The sequence below is a fragment of the Sus scrofa genome, chromosome 14 (assembly GCF_054392235.1).
Source record: "Sus scrofa isolate SSC_HxYL_T2T_F1_AM1 chromosome 14, Sscrofa_HxYL_maternal_Yorkshire_Landrace_v2.0, whole genome shotgun sequence".
In the NCBI taxonomy this organism is placed as follows: domain Eukaryota; kingdom Metazoa; phylum Chordata; class Mammalia; order Artiodactyla; family Suidae; genus Sus; species Sus scrofa.
The window spans coordinates 37093529-37112455 of NC_139396.1; the positions used below are offsets into that span (position 1 = coordinate 37093529).

Here is an 18927-nt window from a genome sequence, read left to right on the forward strand (position 1 = left end):
TTTAGTTGGTGACACACTTTGCTTCTAATTTCATTTCCTGACATGTGATGAGCAGTCTTAGTATATACAGTGACTGGTTCAGTGGCACTGCTTAGTTTAATCTTTTTGGAGACATTTTAAGCAGTAAATCAGGGTCCAAAATTATGTTCAAATTAAAACATGTCTTGGCTGAAACGGTGGTAGGATGAACAGATACTTTAATTACACAAAGAAGTATGCCCATGTGCTCAGTGAAACCACCATTTAAATCCCAACTTCTCTGCTTGTCTACTATTAAGACTTGGGCTTAAAAAAATATTTTTTTTTGGAGTTACTGCTGTGGCACAGTAGATTAAGAAAAACCCAACTGTAGTGGCTTGGGTCGCTGTAGAGAAGTGAGTTCTATCCCCTGCCTGGCACAGTGGGTTAAAGGATCTGGAGTTGCTGCAGCTATTCAGTCTCTGTCCCAGCAACTTCCATATGCTATGGGGACCGCCATAAAAAATAAGTTCCCATCATGGCCCAGTGGTTAATGAACCCAACTGGTATCCATGAGGACTCGGGTTTGGTCCCTGGTCTTGCTCAGTGGGTTAAGGATCCGGCATTGCCTTGAGCTGTGGTGTACATCGCAGACTCAGCTTGAATCCCAAGTTGCTGTGGCCATGGCACAGGCCGGCAGCTACAGCTCTGATTCAACGCCTAACCTGGGAACCCCTATGTGTCATGGGTGCAGCCCTAAAAAGACAAAAGACTAAAAAATGAAAATCTTTAAAAATTTTAACCTCCTTTTCAGAGTATTCTCAGCCAAAAAAGCCATTTTTTAAAAATCTTGTTTATTTAAAGATTGATTCAGAGCTGTTAAAATATATTTGTAAATGTTCATTCTAGAATCTAGGTAATATGAAAAAATTGTAATTTTTATTTACCAGAGTCAGTCATTTAAATTGCCATATATGTATGTATGTATATATGTATCTGTGTGTGTGTATATATATATATATATGTATATATATGCACATATCACAAATGCAGTATTTGTGTGTGATTTTTATAAGGCATGAATTCTGATCTAACATTGGTGTTCAAATGTGTCACTTTATTATTAGTTTGAAGTGTTATTTATCATAGCCAAACCTAATAGAGTTTTATCTCCATATTTTGATTAGAATTCTGTCTTTCACTAATTTGGAGATGGGGCTTTTTCTGGACGCTTACCGCACCTATCAGCAATTTTGTCAATATTAATTACAATAATGATTACAGTATTTTTTTTTTTTTTTTTGTCTTTTTGCCATTTCTTGGGCTGCTCCTGCGGCATATGGAGGTTCCCGGGCTAGAGGTCGAATCGGAGCTGTAGCTGCCAGCCTACGCCAGAGCCACAGCAACGCAGGATCCGAGCCGCGTCTGTGACCTACACCGCAGCTCACGGCAACGCCGGAACCTTGACCCACTGAGCAAGGGCAGGGATCGAACCCGCAGCCTCATGGTTCCTAGTCGGATTCGTTAACCACTGCGCCACGACGGGAACTCCTAGTATTTAATTATTAGTAGGAATTTATCACTTAGGAAGTAACTTCATCTTCACCATGCAGCAGTCTACCCCAGTTAGAGGTGTGACTCCTTGGAGTCTATTAGACTACAGATGTGGTTCCTTTTCTCTTTGGGGCTATTAGAAGAATTAATAGGGGCTTTTTATTGTGATTGGAAACCTTAGATAGTGAGGTTCATGTTACTTTGCCATCATTACTTTGTCTCTCCTGTGAGAAAGAAGCAGAAAGATCAGTCCTACATCCCTCTCCATTTTTTCCTGGACTCCATTAGAGGTGATTCTCCATTTTTCTTTTGCTTTTCTTTGAAGTACTTCTCCTTTATATGAGTTTCCTGTTGACACCTTCTAGCTACAAATAATACACAGCATATGTGTGCCCATTCTTAACAGTTCCTCCACATTGTACACTTTCATGTAAGAAAAGCCCTCCATAACTTGTTCTTGGAAGCTGAAATCCTTGCCAGTTCAAACAGGGCCGTGAATAAACTGACTTGGGTCCATATTCCATACTTGTGACTTTTCTTTATCCTCCAGATAAAGTGTGGCATTCTGACCAGTTTCAGTAATTGAATCAGAAGGAGTTGGCTGCATTGCCCTCTCCCCTCTTTTCCACATAAGCATGGACAGCACATGCCCTCTGTTCTTCCCAAGAAGGAGACAAGATGGAAATCTGCAGCTTAGATTTCAAATTGACATCAACATTGTCTTCACATTTCTTTCCCAGTGTTTATTACCCCCTTTTCTCTTAGTTATAAGTCACATAGAACCTTCCAATGAAGAACCTAGTTTCTGGGTACTTCTGTAAGAGGAGAGCATTACTTATTACTCTTAAAATAATCTTTCTACTACGGAGACAACTAAAAATTTGGACATGGTTTTTGCTTCTGTCTTGTCAATCTAGTAATTAGATTAGGAATAATTACAATATGTATTAGTAAATTACCATAAATAAAATTACCATGAATAAAAGCACTGTGTGACATTCCTGAAGTAGTGCTGAAGATCAGTGTTGTACATAGGAGAATGCAGGAGAGTGGCGTGGAAACTTGGGAGAACACAGCAAAACTTCCTGGGTAGAATGAAGTGAAATGACAGCATGAAAACATAGATACCTATCTTAAACTTGCCCAGTAAGTAATCTTCTGAATTTATTATTTTACTTCAGCTAAAAAGCGAGGTGTTGATTATTTTTTTAATTTGTAGAATACGTATCTCTAGATGAATTCCAGTCAGGTTCCATGTATCTCTTTCCCTTAACTATAGAGCACATTCTCTCATTAAATAGGAAAACTGAGAGCTGCTGAACTGAGTAAAAATGAATAGATTTCACATTTTCATTAGCAATTCTTTTTTTTTTTTTTGGAGGGAGTGTAGGGTTTTTTTGTTTGTTTTTAATTTTTAATTTTTAATTTTATTATTATTGTCTTTTTAGGGGCATACCGGTGACATATGGAGGTTCCCAGGCTTGGAGTCTAATCAGAGCTGTAGCTGCTGGCCTACGCCACAGCCACAGTGATGCAGGAACTGAGCCACGTCTGCGACCTATACCACAGCTCAAGGCAACGCTAGATCCTTAACCCACTGAGAAAGGCCAGGGATCGAACCTAAGTCCTCAGGGATGCTTCTCAGATTCATTAACCACTGAGTCATGACAGGAACTCCTGTTTTTATCTTTTTTAAAAATTATAGTTGATTTACAATGTTGTGCCAATTTCTTCTGTACAGCAAAGTGACCCAGTACATTCTTTTTCTAAAAGCCCTCTAAAAAGGAAAAATAGTATTAAAGCTGTCATCTTAATCACTGCTACTCTATTTTCAAACAAGACAATGGGAATACTGTGACCTGTAGAGGGCTGCCCTCTGCTGTACTAATTCTTTTAGAAATAACTTTTTAAATAAAAGCTTTCATAATATATATTACATCTTATTTTTGTATTATTAGTAGTATGAAAATGTTACATTTCAATTGTTTATTTCACTGTGATTAAAATGTATACTTGAGTACTGTATATCAGTTCTGGAAGCAAAAATTAGAAACGTAGATGGAACTATTTTGTTTTAGAAATATTTGCTGTTATTATTTAAGGGTTGTTATTCTAAAAATCTTCAAATGTTCTTTTAAAAAGAAAATTAAATGCAGTGTCCAGCTTGCCTTTTGTTGTATAATGTTCAAAGGACAGATTTTTTACCTGAATAGTAGCCATGGTACTGGGTTTTTACATTTTATACAGTGGCACATTTGAACAAGACTACCTAAAGCAAATTTTTTTTACTAAATTTCTTTCCTCAGTTGTTCTTTAGGAAAGCAAATTAAGGCTGCTCCCTAGTATGTCAGTTTTGTTTTATTAGTGATTTCTTTTATTGATACCAACTGTTACACAATGTTTCTGCCAAGTATCTGGGCCAGTTGCCAGTACTTTCAGTACCAGTAGTCAGCATTTTTTTTTAAACCAAGACTTTATTATTTAGAATGGTTTTAGGTTCACAGCGAAAGTTGGTACTTTGCAGAGCTAATTTACTAGAATTCATTTTGTCCCCAAATATATTTTTTCTGGTTCTGAAAATATATGTCTATATAGTAGATTTTGCTTTTGAACCACACCTTGGATAATATGATTTGATTAAAAAATAGGCTTTATTAAAGGAGAAGAGAAAATATAGGTATTTATATAACAGAAGAAACAAAGTGGCTATATCTTAAAACAGGACTTGCTGTGTCTAAAGAGACGTTCTCACAATAATAAGAAAATGGACAGATGGGCTATGTAGGTGACCAAGCTCCAACACATCTTGCCCTGAATTCCTTAATACTGGTTTTAGCTATTTGCATATATTTTCTTGAATTATTGTTTGCCTTCTAAATAAATGTGGTGTCCAATTACCACTCTAATTGGGTTAAGTCTTGGTGCTATCATTTGCATAACAAACTCCATGGAGAATGCTTTACAGAAGTGCTTGATTTTTTTTTTTTTTTTTTTTGTCTGAATCACTGAAAACATGTGTTCTATTAAAGAAAACCTTAACATGTGATGGGATGAGTTTACCTTAACTTCTCCTGGGTTTCCACTGCCTCTTAGCACTCCTTTTGTTTATTTCTAGTGGCTTCTCTTTATACCCTGCACCACTGTTGGTGGAAATCTTTACCATTTTGCCAGAGGATCCAAGTCAGCTTTCTTTTCCAGCTCTCTCCAGATGGCTCATCCTCCCTAAAAAGAAAACCATCATGCACTGTGTTCTTGCCTTTAACCACTTTCTTCAAATACCTGTCTCTAGCCAGTCCTGCCATCCTGTCCTCCAGTCTGAGTGCATGGTAGACCTCCCTACGTTTTCACTCCTTTCTCCGCCAGCCCCGCTCTCCTCTTCTCTACTTGCAGCTCCAATTTTCTCCTCTCATATCTTTTTGCCCTTTAATTTTACCATTTTTCTCCTCCTATGTTCTAATAAGAAGTAGAAGTTTTCTGAGAAGTAGGCTGTACTCAGATTCCTTACCTTGCTCATTCTTTAGCTTTCTACTTGGACTTAAGTCCCTGTGACTCTGTGGAGGGGACCTCTTGAAAGTCTATTTAAAGTTTTTCCTAGAGCAAAACTGTCAAACTTCTCACTGAAAACCTGGCCGTGTGCATTATTTGGGGAAGCAGTTCTATAGCTTTCGTCAGCGTAAGGTCTTCACTTAAACCACACACAATGTGTATTCCTTTTTTTGTGTGCCACAGATGTCACAAGTCTTAATCTTTTCAACTGTTTTTAATGTCTTGATCTTTTCCTCTGTCCTAGATAGCTTCGTCTTTAGACCTGACATCTCTATATCCCTCATGAATATGAATTCTAGACCCTCTAACAAGCCAAGGCCCAGCTCTCCTTTATTCAGATAGTTCTAGTTTGTCAGTATGCTCCATAAAATTCGACATCCAGAATCCTGACACTTTTTAAGTGAACTGTGTAGATGATAATGAGCTGCAGCCTTCCTTTTTCTGGAAGCTGTTGGGGCTTTTTAAATTTTTATTTATTTTTTGGCCCCACCAGGGATTGAACCCTTGACATCAGTGACCCAAAGTGCTGCAGTCACAACAATGGATTCCTTACTATACCACAAGGAATCTCCTATAAACTATTAGTATAAGCTAATATTAATGTTCATGATTTCCTTGCGGCTTGTCACACACACACACACACACACATTGCTGAGAGTTCCAGTCCTGATTAATAACTGATATGCTATATGGTCTGGGGATCCCTCTGTGCCATTCTTCTTTTTTTTTTTTTTTTTTTTTGTCTTTTTGCTATTTCTCGGGCCGCTCCCGCGGCATATGGAGGTTCCCAGGCTAGGGGTTGAATCGGAGCTGTAGCCACCAGCCTGCGCCAGAGCCACAGCAACGTGGGATCCGAGCCGCGTCTGCAACCTACACCACAGCTCACGGCAACGCTGGATCCTTAACCCACTGAGCAAGGGCAGGGACCGAACCCGCAACCTCATGGTTCCTAGTCGGATTCGTTAACCACTGCGCCACGACGGGAACTCCTGCCATTCTTCTAAAACTTGGTTTCTTTTGTTCTTTACTGCTTACAAGATGAGGTGGGAATTTGGATGGTTGGCAGTTTGCTTATTGAAGATAGTTATAATCTGATGCCATGTCCTCTTCTGTTTTATCTCTTAACTCTTCTCTTTGATAGCCCTTCTTAAAGTAATCTTCCTTTCCAAAGGAATCCCAGGCTTGAAACCAATGGCCACCTTCCCTCAAAACTAACAGTGCTGACTTATTTCAAGCCTGTGTTGTCAGTTTTCAGGATGGTGTTTAAAACCATCTAGTTACTCAAGTCAGGTTATATATTAAATTCTCAAACATGTATTCCGTAAAAAAGAAGTAACCAACAATTTGCGATAACTTATATAAGGTAAATACCAATGTTACTTTATAACTAAGGAGCATCAGTGTTAAATTGACATATGTCATATATTTAGAGAATTGTATACTATTTAGTGGATCACATTAATGTTTTTTGTATTTTGTATAATTTAATTTTTAAAAAGTAAATTGGAATTAGTTTTTTATCTCTTAAATACTGATTTACAAGTAGGCATGAAGAAAGAACCTGCTAATTACTATTTGACATTCCTTTGTCTTTGATTCACTTGGATTAAAATTAATCACTGGAAATACTTCTAATATGTTGTTATGCTTTTAAATGGAGGACTTTCAGAAAAATTAAAGCTGACTTGATATTGCTAAGTGCTCAAATATACAGTCAACTCTCGATTGTTCAAACTAATGGAGGAAAGGATGGAACAAGCATTCCTATTTCTCTAGTTTCTGCCCCTCAGACCATTGCTGAGAGCCTCATTCAAACAATTCCTTGGCTTTCCATCTTGATCATGTTGCATTCTCTAGCCTTATATCCAGGGTGCAGTCTGAAATATGGCTTACCATTGAGTTGACAAAAGTTTCACGTTCTCACATTCTGCTCTGTATATGTATTTTAAAATCAGTGCTTTAGGATTGCTTTTATACTCTTAAAATTCTTATGAGAATTTGATAACATTGCTAATAGGCCATTATGCTGATGGCTTCTAAAATTAGTTTTATATAAAAATTTTATCTTTGCATTATAATTTATAAATAATTATAACCTTTCAAAAGCATAACCTCATGGTACCAAATTGCTTAAAAATTTAATATAAAAATTTTATGGGAGAATTTTTTTTTATCCTGAGAGTTTTTATAAACATTCTTCCAACTTTTTGAATTCCTAGTGTATGCAGTATTTCTGAGCACTATGTAAGTGTTTGTAAAGGGAAGAAATGCTGAAGGAATTTATGTGTGAAAACAGTATGTTGTGTGTATATAATACGTCATTTTCTCTACCAATTAACTGCACACATTGTGCTATTATCCAGACACGAGCATTCATGGGAATGCATGTATCTGGATAACCGTGAGTTGAAATAAACACACCTGCCTTTTATTTCAATAACTGCACATTCAAATCCACAGAAGGCATTTATTTGAATGTGACCTTCGTATACATGAGAGAACTTTGGTTTTGGTGTTTGATTCTTTTTGTTGCTGTTTGTTGTTGGTGGTTTAAATCTAAAGTAGGGTACAGCCTTATGGGTAATGCTTCTCTGGAGAACTTTGCATGCAGAGAAAAGGAAATTCAAAGATAAACCCTATAAAAAACATTGAAATTGTTTTGTCTTATGTTTAGCCTCAGTGTGTATTGGAGCTAAATTCTTATAGAATGTAGCAATGCTTAAAGCCAAAGTGCACAACCCACAACCAGTCTGGAACTCTGCCCGTTTTACTTGAAGTTAAATTATTTAATTATTATTCCTTCCAGAGTAAAATAATTAGTTTTTGGTTTGGAAAATCTTTTTTCTCAAGCTATTTTCCTAAAAAGTATATTAGAATGTGTATGTGAGGTCTAAGAAAACATGTTTTCAGAGTTCCCTTGTGGTGCAGCAGGTAAAGGATCCGGCGTTGTCACTGCAGTGGCTTGCATCATTTCTGTGGCATGAGTTCAGTCCCTGGCCTGGGAACTTCCACAAGCTGCAGGTGTGGCCAAAAAAAAAAAAAGAGAGAGAGAAAGCAAGAGAGAGATCATTAGGCAATTGAAGTGTTAGTTATACGGCTTATTTTTAAAGTCTGTATAATAGTTCTTTCCCACCTCCCACCACCAGTTTAGGCCATATTCCTGGATAGTTGGTTTTAATGGACACAAGCCAGAAAACTGAACTGGGATTTCTTCAGGAGTCTTAACTTTGAATTTCCTACTTTTCATTGCATGTAAACTATCAACCACAAATAATGGTTTCAGTTCAAGAGTTCTAGCTTGTATTTTGCATGTTAAAAAGCTATGAAAAAGCCTATTAATGCTGGAAAGAATCTATAGCTGTTGTTTTGCTGTTGCCTAATTGTTAAATATATAGATAAAGACTGATTTTATTTATGTAGGTTTGTCTTTCTGTCTTAGGGAGTGAACTACTTTATGTCCAAGGGCATCCTAGATGATTCTCCAAAGGAAATAGCAAAGTTTATCTTCTGTACAAGAACACTAAATTGGAAAAAACTGAGAATCTATCTTGATGAAAGGTAAAAGCACATTTTTAATTTTTCATCAGGAATGAAAGTAATGTTTTTAATGAGTCAAGTTTTACTTTAAAAACTGTACTACATAGCAATCCTTTTGTTGAAAAATGGTGTAAAGACGGAGAGAAGATTCCTTGCAAATCATTTCTTTGGGAGCTTTAACTTGCTGATGAGGAAGTTACCATTGTAAATGTGAAAAAAAGAAAGTCACAAACACAAACGGAAGCCCAGTATCTTTGTGATAGAAAACCCCTATCTTGTGATAGAAACCAAATATTTTTGAGGAAGTTGCAGCCTTTTTTCTTAATAACTAGCTATAAAATTTAAGTGTTTAATAACCAAAAGTTCTGAATTTTGAAACTGTCCACATAAAAATCAAACAGACAAACTGTACTCATAAACACAAATCCTGGAGATACATGATGTGTATATTTACATATATACTACACAGAAGTATCATATACAAGTTGGAAAATTCTAAAAGTGTGACTTAATAGTGTGTTTTACAGAGATAATTGCCTAGTATGCTATTCTGACTTGATAGTCATTTCCTTGTACCCGTTAACTCTGGGTATCAATGGACATAAAAATATTGGGAATTATTTTGATATGATATTACCAAACTACCGTTTTATTTTATTTTTTAATTTTTTTTGTCTTTTTGCCTTTTCTAGGGCCACTTCCTGTGGCATATTGAGGTTCCCAGGCTAGGGGTCTAATCGGAGCTGTAGCTGCCGGCCTACACCAGAGCCACGTCAACGCGGGATCCGAGCTGCGTCTGCAACCTACACCACAGCTCACAGCAATGCTGGATCCTTAACCCGGTGAGCAAAGCCAGGGGTCAAACCCACAACCTCATGGTTCCTAGTTGGATTCGTTAACCACTTTGCCACAACGGGAACTCCCCAAACTACCATGTTAAAAACTATAGATCTCATAGTCATCTAAAGAATGGCTCAAATATATTCACTTTTTTACTGAATTCTCATTTTTAAAAAAATTTCTCAGGATTTTTCAACAACAATTTGTATTCATTACATTCCAGGAACTTTGCTAGATAGTAGCGGTGTAGAGTTGATTAAAACATAATCCGTGTCTTTGAGAAATTCAGCATGTTGGTCATTGAAAGAAATTTCTTACATAAAGATGGTGTCATTAACTCTTTTTGTCTTTAAATGCTATCTATGCAGCTAGGGATCAGCAGTTTTTATGTGGAGAACCACATTTTTTCCTGTAAATATTTTAGGCTTTGAAGGACATATGATCTGTGTTACAGCTTTGCCATTGTGTCTTGAAAGCAGACGTAGACAAGTAAACAAATGAGTGTAACTGTGTTCTAGTAAAACAGGCACTGAGCCATAGTATTTGGCCCATTCCTGCCATAAGCAGTTGGTGGACATTTAGATGGTGATCATATAATCATGGTTGAGTTCAGTAAGGTTTGAAGCATATTATAAAAAAATGTGACTATTAGAATGCTATTGATAAAAATAATTATATCTTCACATGTACACAAATATTTATGTAATTGTAAGCAACCCAAATGGTTAGGAATGGTTAGTAATTGTTATATCCATAAGATAGAGTACTGTGGAGCCATTAAAATGAAGGAGTTGGAGGAATTCCCTGGTGGCCTAGGAGGTTTAGGATCTGGCATTGTCACTGCTATGGTGCAGGTTCAATCCCTGGCCCAGGAACTTCCACACACATGGGCTCAGCCAAAAAAAGAAATAAACAAACAAACAAACAAAAGAAAACAAAGGAGTTAGATCTAGGTGTAAAGACACAAAAAGTTCTTCATAATATACTGTATGAATCAAGCAAAAGCAAACTCTAGAACAATATATGGTATATGTAGACACTTTCAAAAAGTCTACATAAATAGTTGTTTCCTCTGGTGATGTGGATTGGTATGAAAGATGAAGATTCTCCTTATTTTCATGATTAAAAAATGAAGAATTCTGTTGCTCATTTGAATTTAAATTATTTAATTTCATAAATAATCATACTTTTGGTATTTTAAAAATTTAAGACATATATATATACACACACACACGCACACACACTTTATAAGATTGACTGATCTGGTAATCAACAATAAAGTACTTTCATCCAAAAAAAAAAAAACTTATGATTTTACCATCATTTTTTAATAGAGAAAAGTTAACTAAAGCTGTACCTTTTTCTTTTTCTACTAGGAGAGATGTCTTGGATGACCTTGTAACACTACATAATTTTAGAAATCAGTTCTTGCCCAATGCACTGAGAGAATTTTTTCGTCACATCCATGCCCCTGAAGAGCGTGGAGAGTATCTTGAAACACTTATAACAAAGTTTTCACACAGATTCTGTGCTTGTAACCCTGATTTAATGAGAGAACTGGGCCTTAGTCCTGGTAAGAATGTATATAGTGAATTCCTTCCTTCTCCCATTCCCATCTCCAGGTAAAAACTAGTAGATGAGAGACATTTTTCTCACTATGGGGAAAGACACTTCCAGTAATTACAAAGTCTGGTTTTATTGCTTCTAGCAGTGACTAGTTTGTCATAACAATTATTTATATATAGTAAATACACTGTTTCAGGAGGAAAGTCAGACTTAGGCATATAAATTCTTTAAAATTCTTGTTTAAGCATTGGATGTTTTTACTACTCTAATCAAAAAACTTGAGAAGTTATTTTTAAAAGTTTTAAAAATACACATATTACATAGCCAAAACCTAGGGTTTTTCTACTAAGATGTGTTTTTGGTTTTTTGTTTTGTTTTTTGTTTTTGTCTTTTGATGCACTCACCCATGGCCACATGGAGGTTCCCAGGCTAGGGGTCTAATCAGAGCTGTAGTCCCTGGCCTACGCCACACCACAGCCACGCTGGATTCGAGCCGCGTCTGCGACCTACACCACAGGTCGTAGCAACACTGGATCCTTAACCCACTAATCGAGGTCAGGGATCATACCCAAAACCTCATGGTTCCTAGTGGGATTAGTTTCTACTGCACCGTGATGGGAAATCCCTCGAGATGTGTTTTTTTGTTTTGTTTTGTTTGTTTATATATCTATATATATGTATTTATTTATTTATTATTTATTTTTTTATTTTTTTTTTGGTCTTTTTCCCATTTCTTGGGCCACTCTCATGGCATATGGAGGTTCCCAGGCTAGGAGTCGAATCGGAGCTGTAGCCACCGGCCTATGCCAGAGCCACAGCAACGCGGGATCCCAGCCATGTCTGCAACCTACACTACAGTTCACGGCAAGGCTGGATCCTTAACCCACTGAGCAAGGCCAGGGATCAAACCTGCAACCTCATGGTTCCTAGTCGGATTTGTTAACCACTACGCCACGACGGGAACTCTGAGATGTGTTTTTAATACAACCAGTTTTCACTGTTTTGTGTATAAAAGATAGAGCCTGAGTCACCTTTGTGGCTTTTTTTATTTTCTTATAGTTGATTTACAATATTCTGTCAATTTCTGCTGTACAGCAAAGTGACCCAGTTATACATTTAGATACATCCTTTTTTTTCACATTGTCCTCCATCATGTTATGTATTTTTTCATGTGATTTATTTACCTCTTCATATCAAAAATGGTGCTTATCTTATTATAGAGATTACAAAACCTTTTTCCTACCATATGAAATTTGTTGAACATGATTGTGCAAGACAATCTCTATTAAGACTGCAGGATTCTGAAATATAAACAGCATAGTAGTAGCAGGTGTCAAGAGGTTTGTTGCTGTTTTAACAATAAACATCAACTATTACCCTGAACAACATAAAGAAATTTTTTTTGTTGCATGGTGCTTAGGTTTAGCAATCTTTTTCCCTAAAGATTTACTTTTGAAATTAATATATAAATTCTGTAAACCTTTTAAATACATATCTTAAATGAGAATAATAAGTTAATATCTGATGAGATGTTTACATTTTATTCTCTAGTACTCAAGTTAATATATTTTCTGGCCATTAAAAATGCTTTCAACTTAAATTAGGTTTTTGTAAAAGTGTATGTAAATAAACATGTGACTTTTTCTTTTTACAATGAGAAGATATACTGGTAGAACAAATGTATTTTGGGGGTAGTTGAGTGAGAATATCACATTTGAGAGCAAGAGGAAAATAAAGCCAATCCTGAATTTTTTTTAATTTAGAATAACTTTTCACAACAAACTCTTAAAACTGTGTGAAAAAATCACTCACTGAATTGGTGTTGGGTTAGGGTGGTTGACACTCCTGTTTGCCCAGGAGAGGAGTTTCCTAGGATGCAAACTGGGAAGGGCCCAGGCCTTTATGTTTCACTATAATCTAATCCTGATCTTTTGAAATTATGAACATCCTTGCCTTTGGGACCACATTTTAAAAACTAGCTAATAATTTGAGGTGTTTCTTTTTCCTTCCAGATGCTGTCTATGTCCTATGCTACTCTTTGATTCTACTTTCCATTGACCTCACTAGCCCTCATGTGAAGAATAAAATGTCAAAAAGAGAATTTATTCGAAATACCCGCCGTGCTGCTCAAAACATTAGTGAAGATTTTGTGGGGCACCTTTATGACAACATCTACCTTATTGGCCACGTGGCTGCATAAAAGCACAATTGCTAGGACCTCAACTTTTAACTTCAAACTAAAGCTACCCAAGGACTTACTTAGCAGATATAGGGGTTGCATTAGTGTTGGTCATTCTAGCCTCTGTATACAATCAAGCTTGAGTGTACAACCTTTTTCTCTCTTACTATTTTCTTTCTTTCTTTCTTTTTTTTTTTTTTTTTTTTTTTTTAGTAATTTCCTTGGGGAACTAAAGAATTTTGCAGAATTTTTCTTAATTTTGCTTATCATGTTTTGCACAAAGCAGAGCCATTGTCTGACACAGCTGTTTAAGAATGTTAAACTGACCTTATACTCTAAAAAAGATGGTATATTTGTGCATTAGATTTGCCTGAACAACTTTATTCATTTCCATTCTTTTTTAAAATACCATGTAATATGTACATATTTAACTAAAAAGATTTATAATCATAATTATTTTATTGTAAAGATTTTAACTAAAGCCTTTCCTTTTTCTCTCAAACTGAGTTCTGAAATTTATTTGATACTGATATGAAATTATTACTGTCTTCATAAAATTTGTCTCATTAGAGACCAGTACCAGCTTCTCTTTCCTTTGAACAAGTATTGATTTGTCACTATGCAAAATAGGCACTTATTTTTGTAACGTAAATTCATCACCTGACCTCATTTTTAAAACTTCTGCATTCATTAAGTCTGAAATCCTTTAAAACCATTCGGGATAGCAAAATATGTTACTGCCTAAGGTTTACACACATAAGAACAAAATATTATTAGAACTTATATCTGAAGGAATTAGTTAAACCTAACCTCCTAATCTTGATGATTTCTGTTCAGAATCAGTTGGGAAAGGAATTTTGTGAATGAAGTAAACAGGCTTTATTCACTCGTTCAGTAAATAGTTATCCAGGGACTTCCAATCATTGTGCCAGGTACTAGTGATGCCTGGACATGGTCTCTGCTTGCACAGATGTTATGTGATTGGGTAAAGAGAGGAAAACCCAGTCTTAATAAAGAGCAAATGTATGAAGTATATTTTAATTAGCAATTACTTAGTAATTAAAACACTTAGCATTAGAATGATAACAATATTTATATGTTAGTCACAAGTTCCCTGGAAATACCTCTAAGTGAAAAACATCAGCTTTGAAATGATACACTGTGTGATGAGTAGAGCTTAGAATTTAGAGAGTAAAAGGGAGGGAGAGAACACCTTACTAGAAGTGTAAAATCCTGACTTCCAGATCTGGCCCTAATGTTACAATTGAATGATGTACTATAGAATTTTCAAAGACAAAATATAAGATAATCAAAACTTTTGAAAGTCATAAGGAGTTTTAGACTGGCAGTAAACAATTTCTAAGATTCTGACGCAAATATCCAAATATATTTCATATAGGCATAATACTGACTTCCATGACAAAATAATCCTAATGTGTACTAATCAATGAGTCATATACATAAATAAAGAAAAAATACTCTTACACTTACCCACATTATCATTTCTAGTACTTTCATTCCTTCCTAAAGAGCCAAGTTTCCTTGTAGTGTCATTTACTTCAGCCTGAGAACTTTAACATCTATTACAGTTTAGGTCTTCTGGCAGCGAGTTAAATATAGTTTTAAATGAAAAGGTTTTTGTTTTCCTTCTTGAATATTTTGGCTGAATATTCAACTGCTGACAGTTTTTTGGGGTGGTTTTTTTTTTTTTGCCTTTGGCAATTTATTTAAAAAAAATTTTTAATGTTAGTTTTATTTATTTATTTGTATTTTATTTTATTTTGCTTTCTAGGGCCACACTCACAGCATATGGAGGTTCCCAGGCTAGAGATCAGAGCTGTAGCCGCCAGCCTACGCCACAGCCACAGCCACAGCATCGCCAGATCTGAGCCACGTCTGAGACCTACACCACAGCCCACGGCAACACTGGATCCTTAACCCACTCAGCAAGGCCAGGGATTGAACTTGCATCCCTCATGGATGCTAGTCAGATTCCTTTCTGCTGAGTCATGATGGGAATTTCTGCCTTTGGCAATTTAAAGATACTGTCTCACTGTCTTCTGGTCTCTGTTTCCAGTAAGAAGGTAGTGGTATTCAAGGCGGCAGCCAGTTCTGCATCCACAGGTACTGAGGACCAAGTATAATGTCATCATTCTCTATTTTGTCAAATATTTTTTAGCCTGATTTTTCTCTTTCCTTTATAATATTCTCAAACTTTAGACAGTGTCTCCAATTTGTGAGGTTCTGTTAATTTTTTAAACCTTATTTTCCTTTTTTTTTTTTTTTTTTTTTTTTTCTCCTTTCAACTGGATTGTTTCTCTTGATCTCTATCCCAGTTCACTGGCTCTTATGTAATCATTCATCTTTCAAGCCTATTCAGTGAACTTTTTTCTTTCAATCACTATGTTTTGGGGTTCATTTAGTTTTTGTAATTTCTCTTTCTGCGCTGAGATTTCCTATGTTTTATTCACATTTTTCCTTACAGCCTTGAAGGTATTTATAATGACTGCTTTAAAATACTTATCTATTCATTCTGGTGTCTAGCTCATCTCAGAGGCAGTCTTTGTCTTTTCTTTTGCAAAGAGATTATATTTTCCTGTTTCTTCGTGTGTTAGTAATTTAGATTTTTGTCCTGGATATAGTGAAGAAAACATACAAACCCTGCATTCTGAGATGTTTCTCCAAGACATTTAGTAATGTTGGCAGTTAATTTGGCTGAGCTCCTATTGCAAGCCCTTGGTCCCCTGCAGTTGGTAGTAGCTCAAATCTCAGTTCACTTCATTAGCCTGGCTGTTCTACTTGGAATCCCTCCTGTGCACGCATGCTTCAGAGACCAGTCAGAGTTTGGGGCAGAGTTCATACAACAACTTCAGGGCTTTCTCTCTGGTTTTTCCTTGCTGTTGTTTTTCTCTTCATTTTCCAGCAGCTGCCATTAACCCAAAGTTTGTCCTATGGTTCTTCAAGTCAGGAAGATTATAGGCTCCTGTGATACAGAATGGAAACTGCCCTCAGGCTAAGAGCTGCAAAAATGGAAAACACCCGGTGCTATTCTCTTCCTTCAAGTAGTCTCTGTAGCATCAGCCTTTGGGGAGTTGCTTCTCATTACTTTCAGGCCATTGATGATATTTTGTCCACTTGGTGATTTTATCTGTTGCAGGGTTGATCTGAAAGAGCTACATGGCTGTCATAGTACCGTCTCCAATTGGGCAGAATTATAATGATGATAATAATAATAATATATATTATATTAATATTATATAACAATATAATATTATTATTATTATTATTTTACTACTTCCTATGCTTTCTGGATAAGGATTTTTTCCTGATTATTTTTTAAACTGAGTAGAAATTTTTTACTGTTCTATGAAAAAACTTAATAAACTTTTACTAAATTAATAATTCAGTGTTTCCCAGTGAGAGTCCTACTGGCTTTGGGGGAAGACTATTGTTCATTATGGGGATTTCTGCACATGGTGGAGGCCATAGCCATGCGTGGATTTTCCCTCCTAGTTGCCAGTAGCATCCCTCAGTCATTGTGCTGTACAAATAATGTCCCCACGTGTTTTCAAGTGCCTGGTAGGGAAGCATATCCTCTAAGTTAATAAGTATTGGATCTTGTTTTTTTTTTGTTTTGTTTAGTTTTTTTCTTTTGATAGGCAAGAAATAGATTTATTAAGATAGGATGCTTGTGAGAAGTGCAAGCAGGCAGGAAAGGAGGCGCTGCCTGGATCTTGTTTTGGATATCACAAAGTCACCTTTAAAATGCAAGCTCCTGATGACCATTTAAAGTCTGGAGTGCCTTTTTTTTTTTTTTTTTTGCTACAGAATTAAGTAAACTCTCCTGAGCAAGGCATATAAGACCCTTCACAATCTGGCTTCCACTTATCTTGTAAAGCCTCATCTCCAACAGCATTCCTCAAGTGTGGTCTGGTCTGTCTTTGTCTTTTACAAGCTGTTCTTTCTGTGATATCCTTAACTCCCTTCCGTATCTAAAGCCCTTATTATTTAAGATCCACCTCAAACACAATTTCTTGGTCTGTCAAAAATTGTCTCTGTCATACATACCATTGGTGTTAATTTTTCTACTTGTCTATCTTTATCAAAATGTGATCTTATTAAAGTCATAGATTGCTCCCAGCCTTCCAGATTCTATTATAAGGGCAGAACTAGGCAAGCAGCAGAGGATATAGAGAGGAGGAATGAATTTTTAAAAACACACAACTGGAAATTGAAAGGGATTAGTGATTTGGGAGAAAGATTTCTAATATGAGGATCTATTATCAAAGGTAACTACTAGGAGAAACAACCAGAGGAATGAAGTGGAAAAGATAAAGATTTTGATTTTGGGATGTTTTGGGTATGAAAGTATGAACAGAACATTGGGAGTGTCTGCCGTATGTACAGTGGGTTAAGGATCCAGCCTTCTCTCTGTGGCAGCTCAGGTTGCTGTTGAGGCTTGGGGTTGGATCCCTGGCCTGGGAATGTCCGTGTGCCATGGGTGTAGCCAAAAATCAAAAAGAAACAGAACATTGACTGTAGGAGTTCCCCTTGTGGCTCAGTAGTAACAAACCCAACCGATATCCACGAGGATTCGGGTTCAATCCCTGGCCCTGCTCACCCGCTCACTGGATTAAGGATTCTGCCTTGTGAGCTGTGGTGCAGGTCGCAGACGAGGCTTTGATCGGTGTGGCTGTGGCTGTGGCATAGGCTGGCAGCTGCAGTTTTGACTCAACCCCTAGCCCAGGAACTGCCATGTGTCTTCGGTATAAAAAAATAATAATAAAATAAATTTAAAAAGGAAGAAGAAGAACATTGACTGCAGTAGAGAATAAGACTAGAGCTGTAAGTTTCGGGGTTATTAGAATTTGGAATATGTTGCATGAGGGGAAGCATGGGAAACATATCTCCTCTAGGAAACATGTTAAGTAAAAGGAAATAATTGGGAAACAGCATTTTAGGTTTTGGTAGAAAAGAAGTCAGAAAATAAGGGTTCGTTAAAACCCCAGAAGAACTAAAGATTGGAATCCCAGGAGCTAGGGAGGGGCGTTTCAAAAAAAAAATTCTTAGTTTTGCATGTGCTGCTCCCATGTAGCTTGTCTTTTTTCCCATCTTATACTCAGGCCTTTCTGAGTCTACCTTTTCTACTTGGGGCTGAATTCTCTGAGGCTTGAAAATCATAGCAGTGCTAATGGCTTTTATATTGTCTCTGACCAAATATCCTCTCATTCATTGTGTAATCTGAGCTCTGCTGAAACCCACCAGAGTGCTTAGGGGCCACTGCAACTCAGCCTGTCCACACCTTCCTTCCCAGTAAGGGCTGTGCTGTTTCAAGCCCAAAACACATCACATCAACCGGGTGCTCTTCGTGTATCCTTATACACGATTGCCACTTAATGTTTTTAAGTTACAGATTACAGAAAGGGAAGGGAAGGGAAGGAAAAAGGGGAGAAAATGCTTGAAAACTTGTAGAGCCCTCCAAATTTACCATCATCAGGATTTTGTCTAAGTACATTCTGTTAAAATTAACCTTCTCCAATCTCATCTCTTGTGTCTTCTCTCCGGAAAGCTTGTAAACCTGTTGTTCCCCACCTGTTTACCTGTTAAAATATTATTTGTCCTTCAAAGTCCTCTCAGACTCTTTCCCCTCAAGATAACTTTCTCAGTTCTTACAGGTGGAAGTTTATTTATTCTTATGTCTCCCTTGGTACCTAACACAGACCTTGGCCCAGAGCAGTTTCTCAACA

At 36.7% G+C, this 18927-nt stretch overlaps 1 protein-coding gene across 4 annotated transcripts in view; it reads left to right on the forward strand.

Moving 5' to 3' along the window:
- FBXO8 (F-box protein 8) overlaps positions 1 to 13682 on the forward strand; it is a 36466-nt gene extending 22784 nt beyond the window's left edge. For 2 of the 4 annotated variants that reach the window (XM_003132835.7, XM_021074204.2), the window contains exons 4-6: positions 8498 to 8616; positions 10812 to 11008; positions 13014 to 13682. In XM_003132835.7, the coding sequence (XP_003132883.1) occupies positions 8498 to 8616; positions 10812 to 11008; positions 13014 to 13201 (504 nt within the window). In that variant the 3' untranslated portion in view covers positions 13202 to 13682. The remainder of the gene's footprint in view (positions 1 to 8497; positions 8617 to 10811; positions 11009 to 13013) is intronic. The other 2 variants (XM_084994345.1, XM_084994346.1) reach the window with 1 other exon arrangement.
- Positions 13683 to 18927: the final 5245 nt, after the last annotated feature.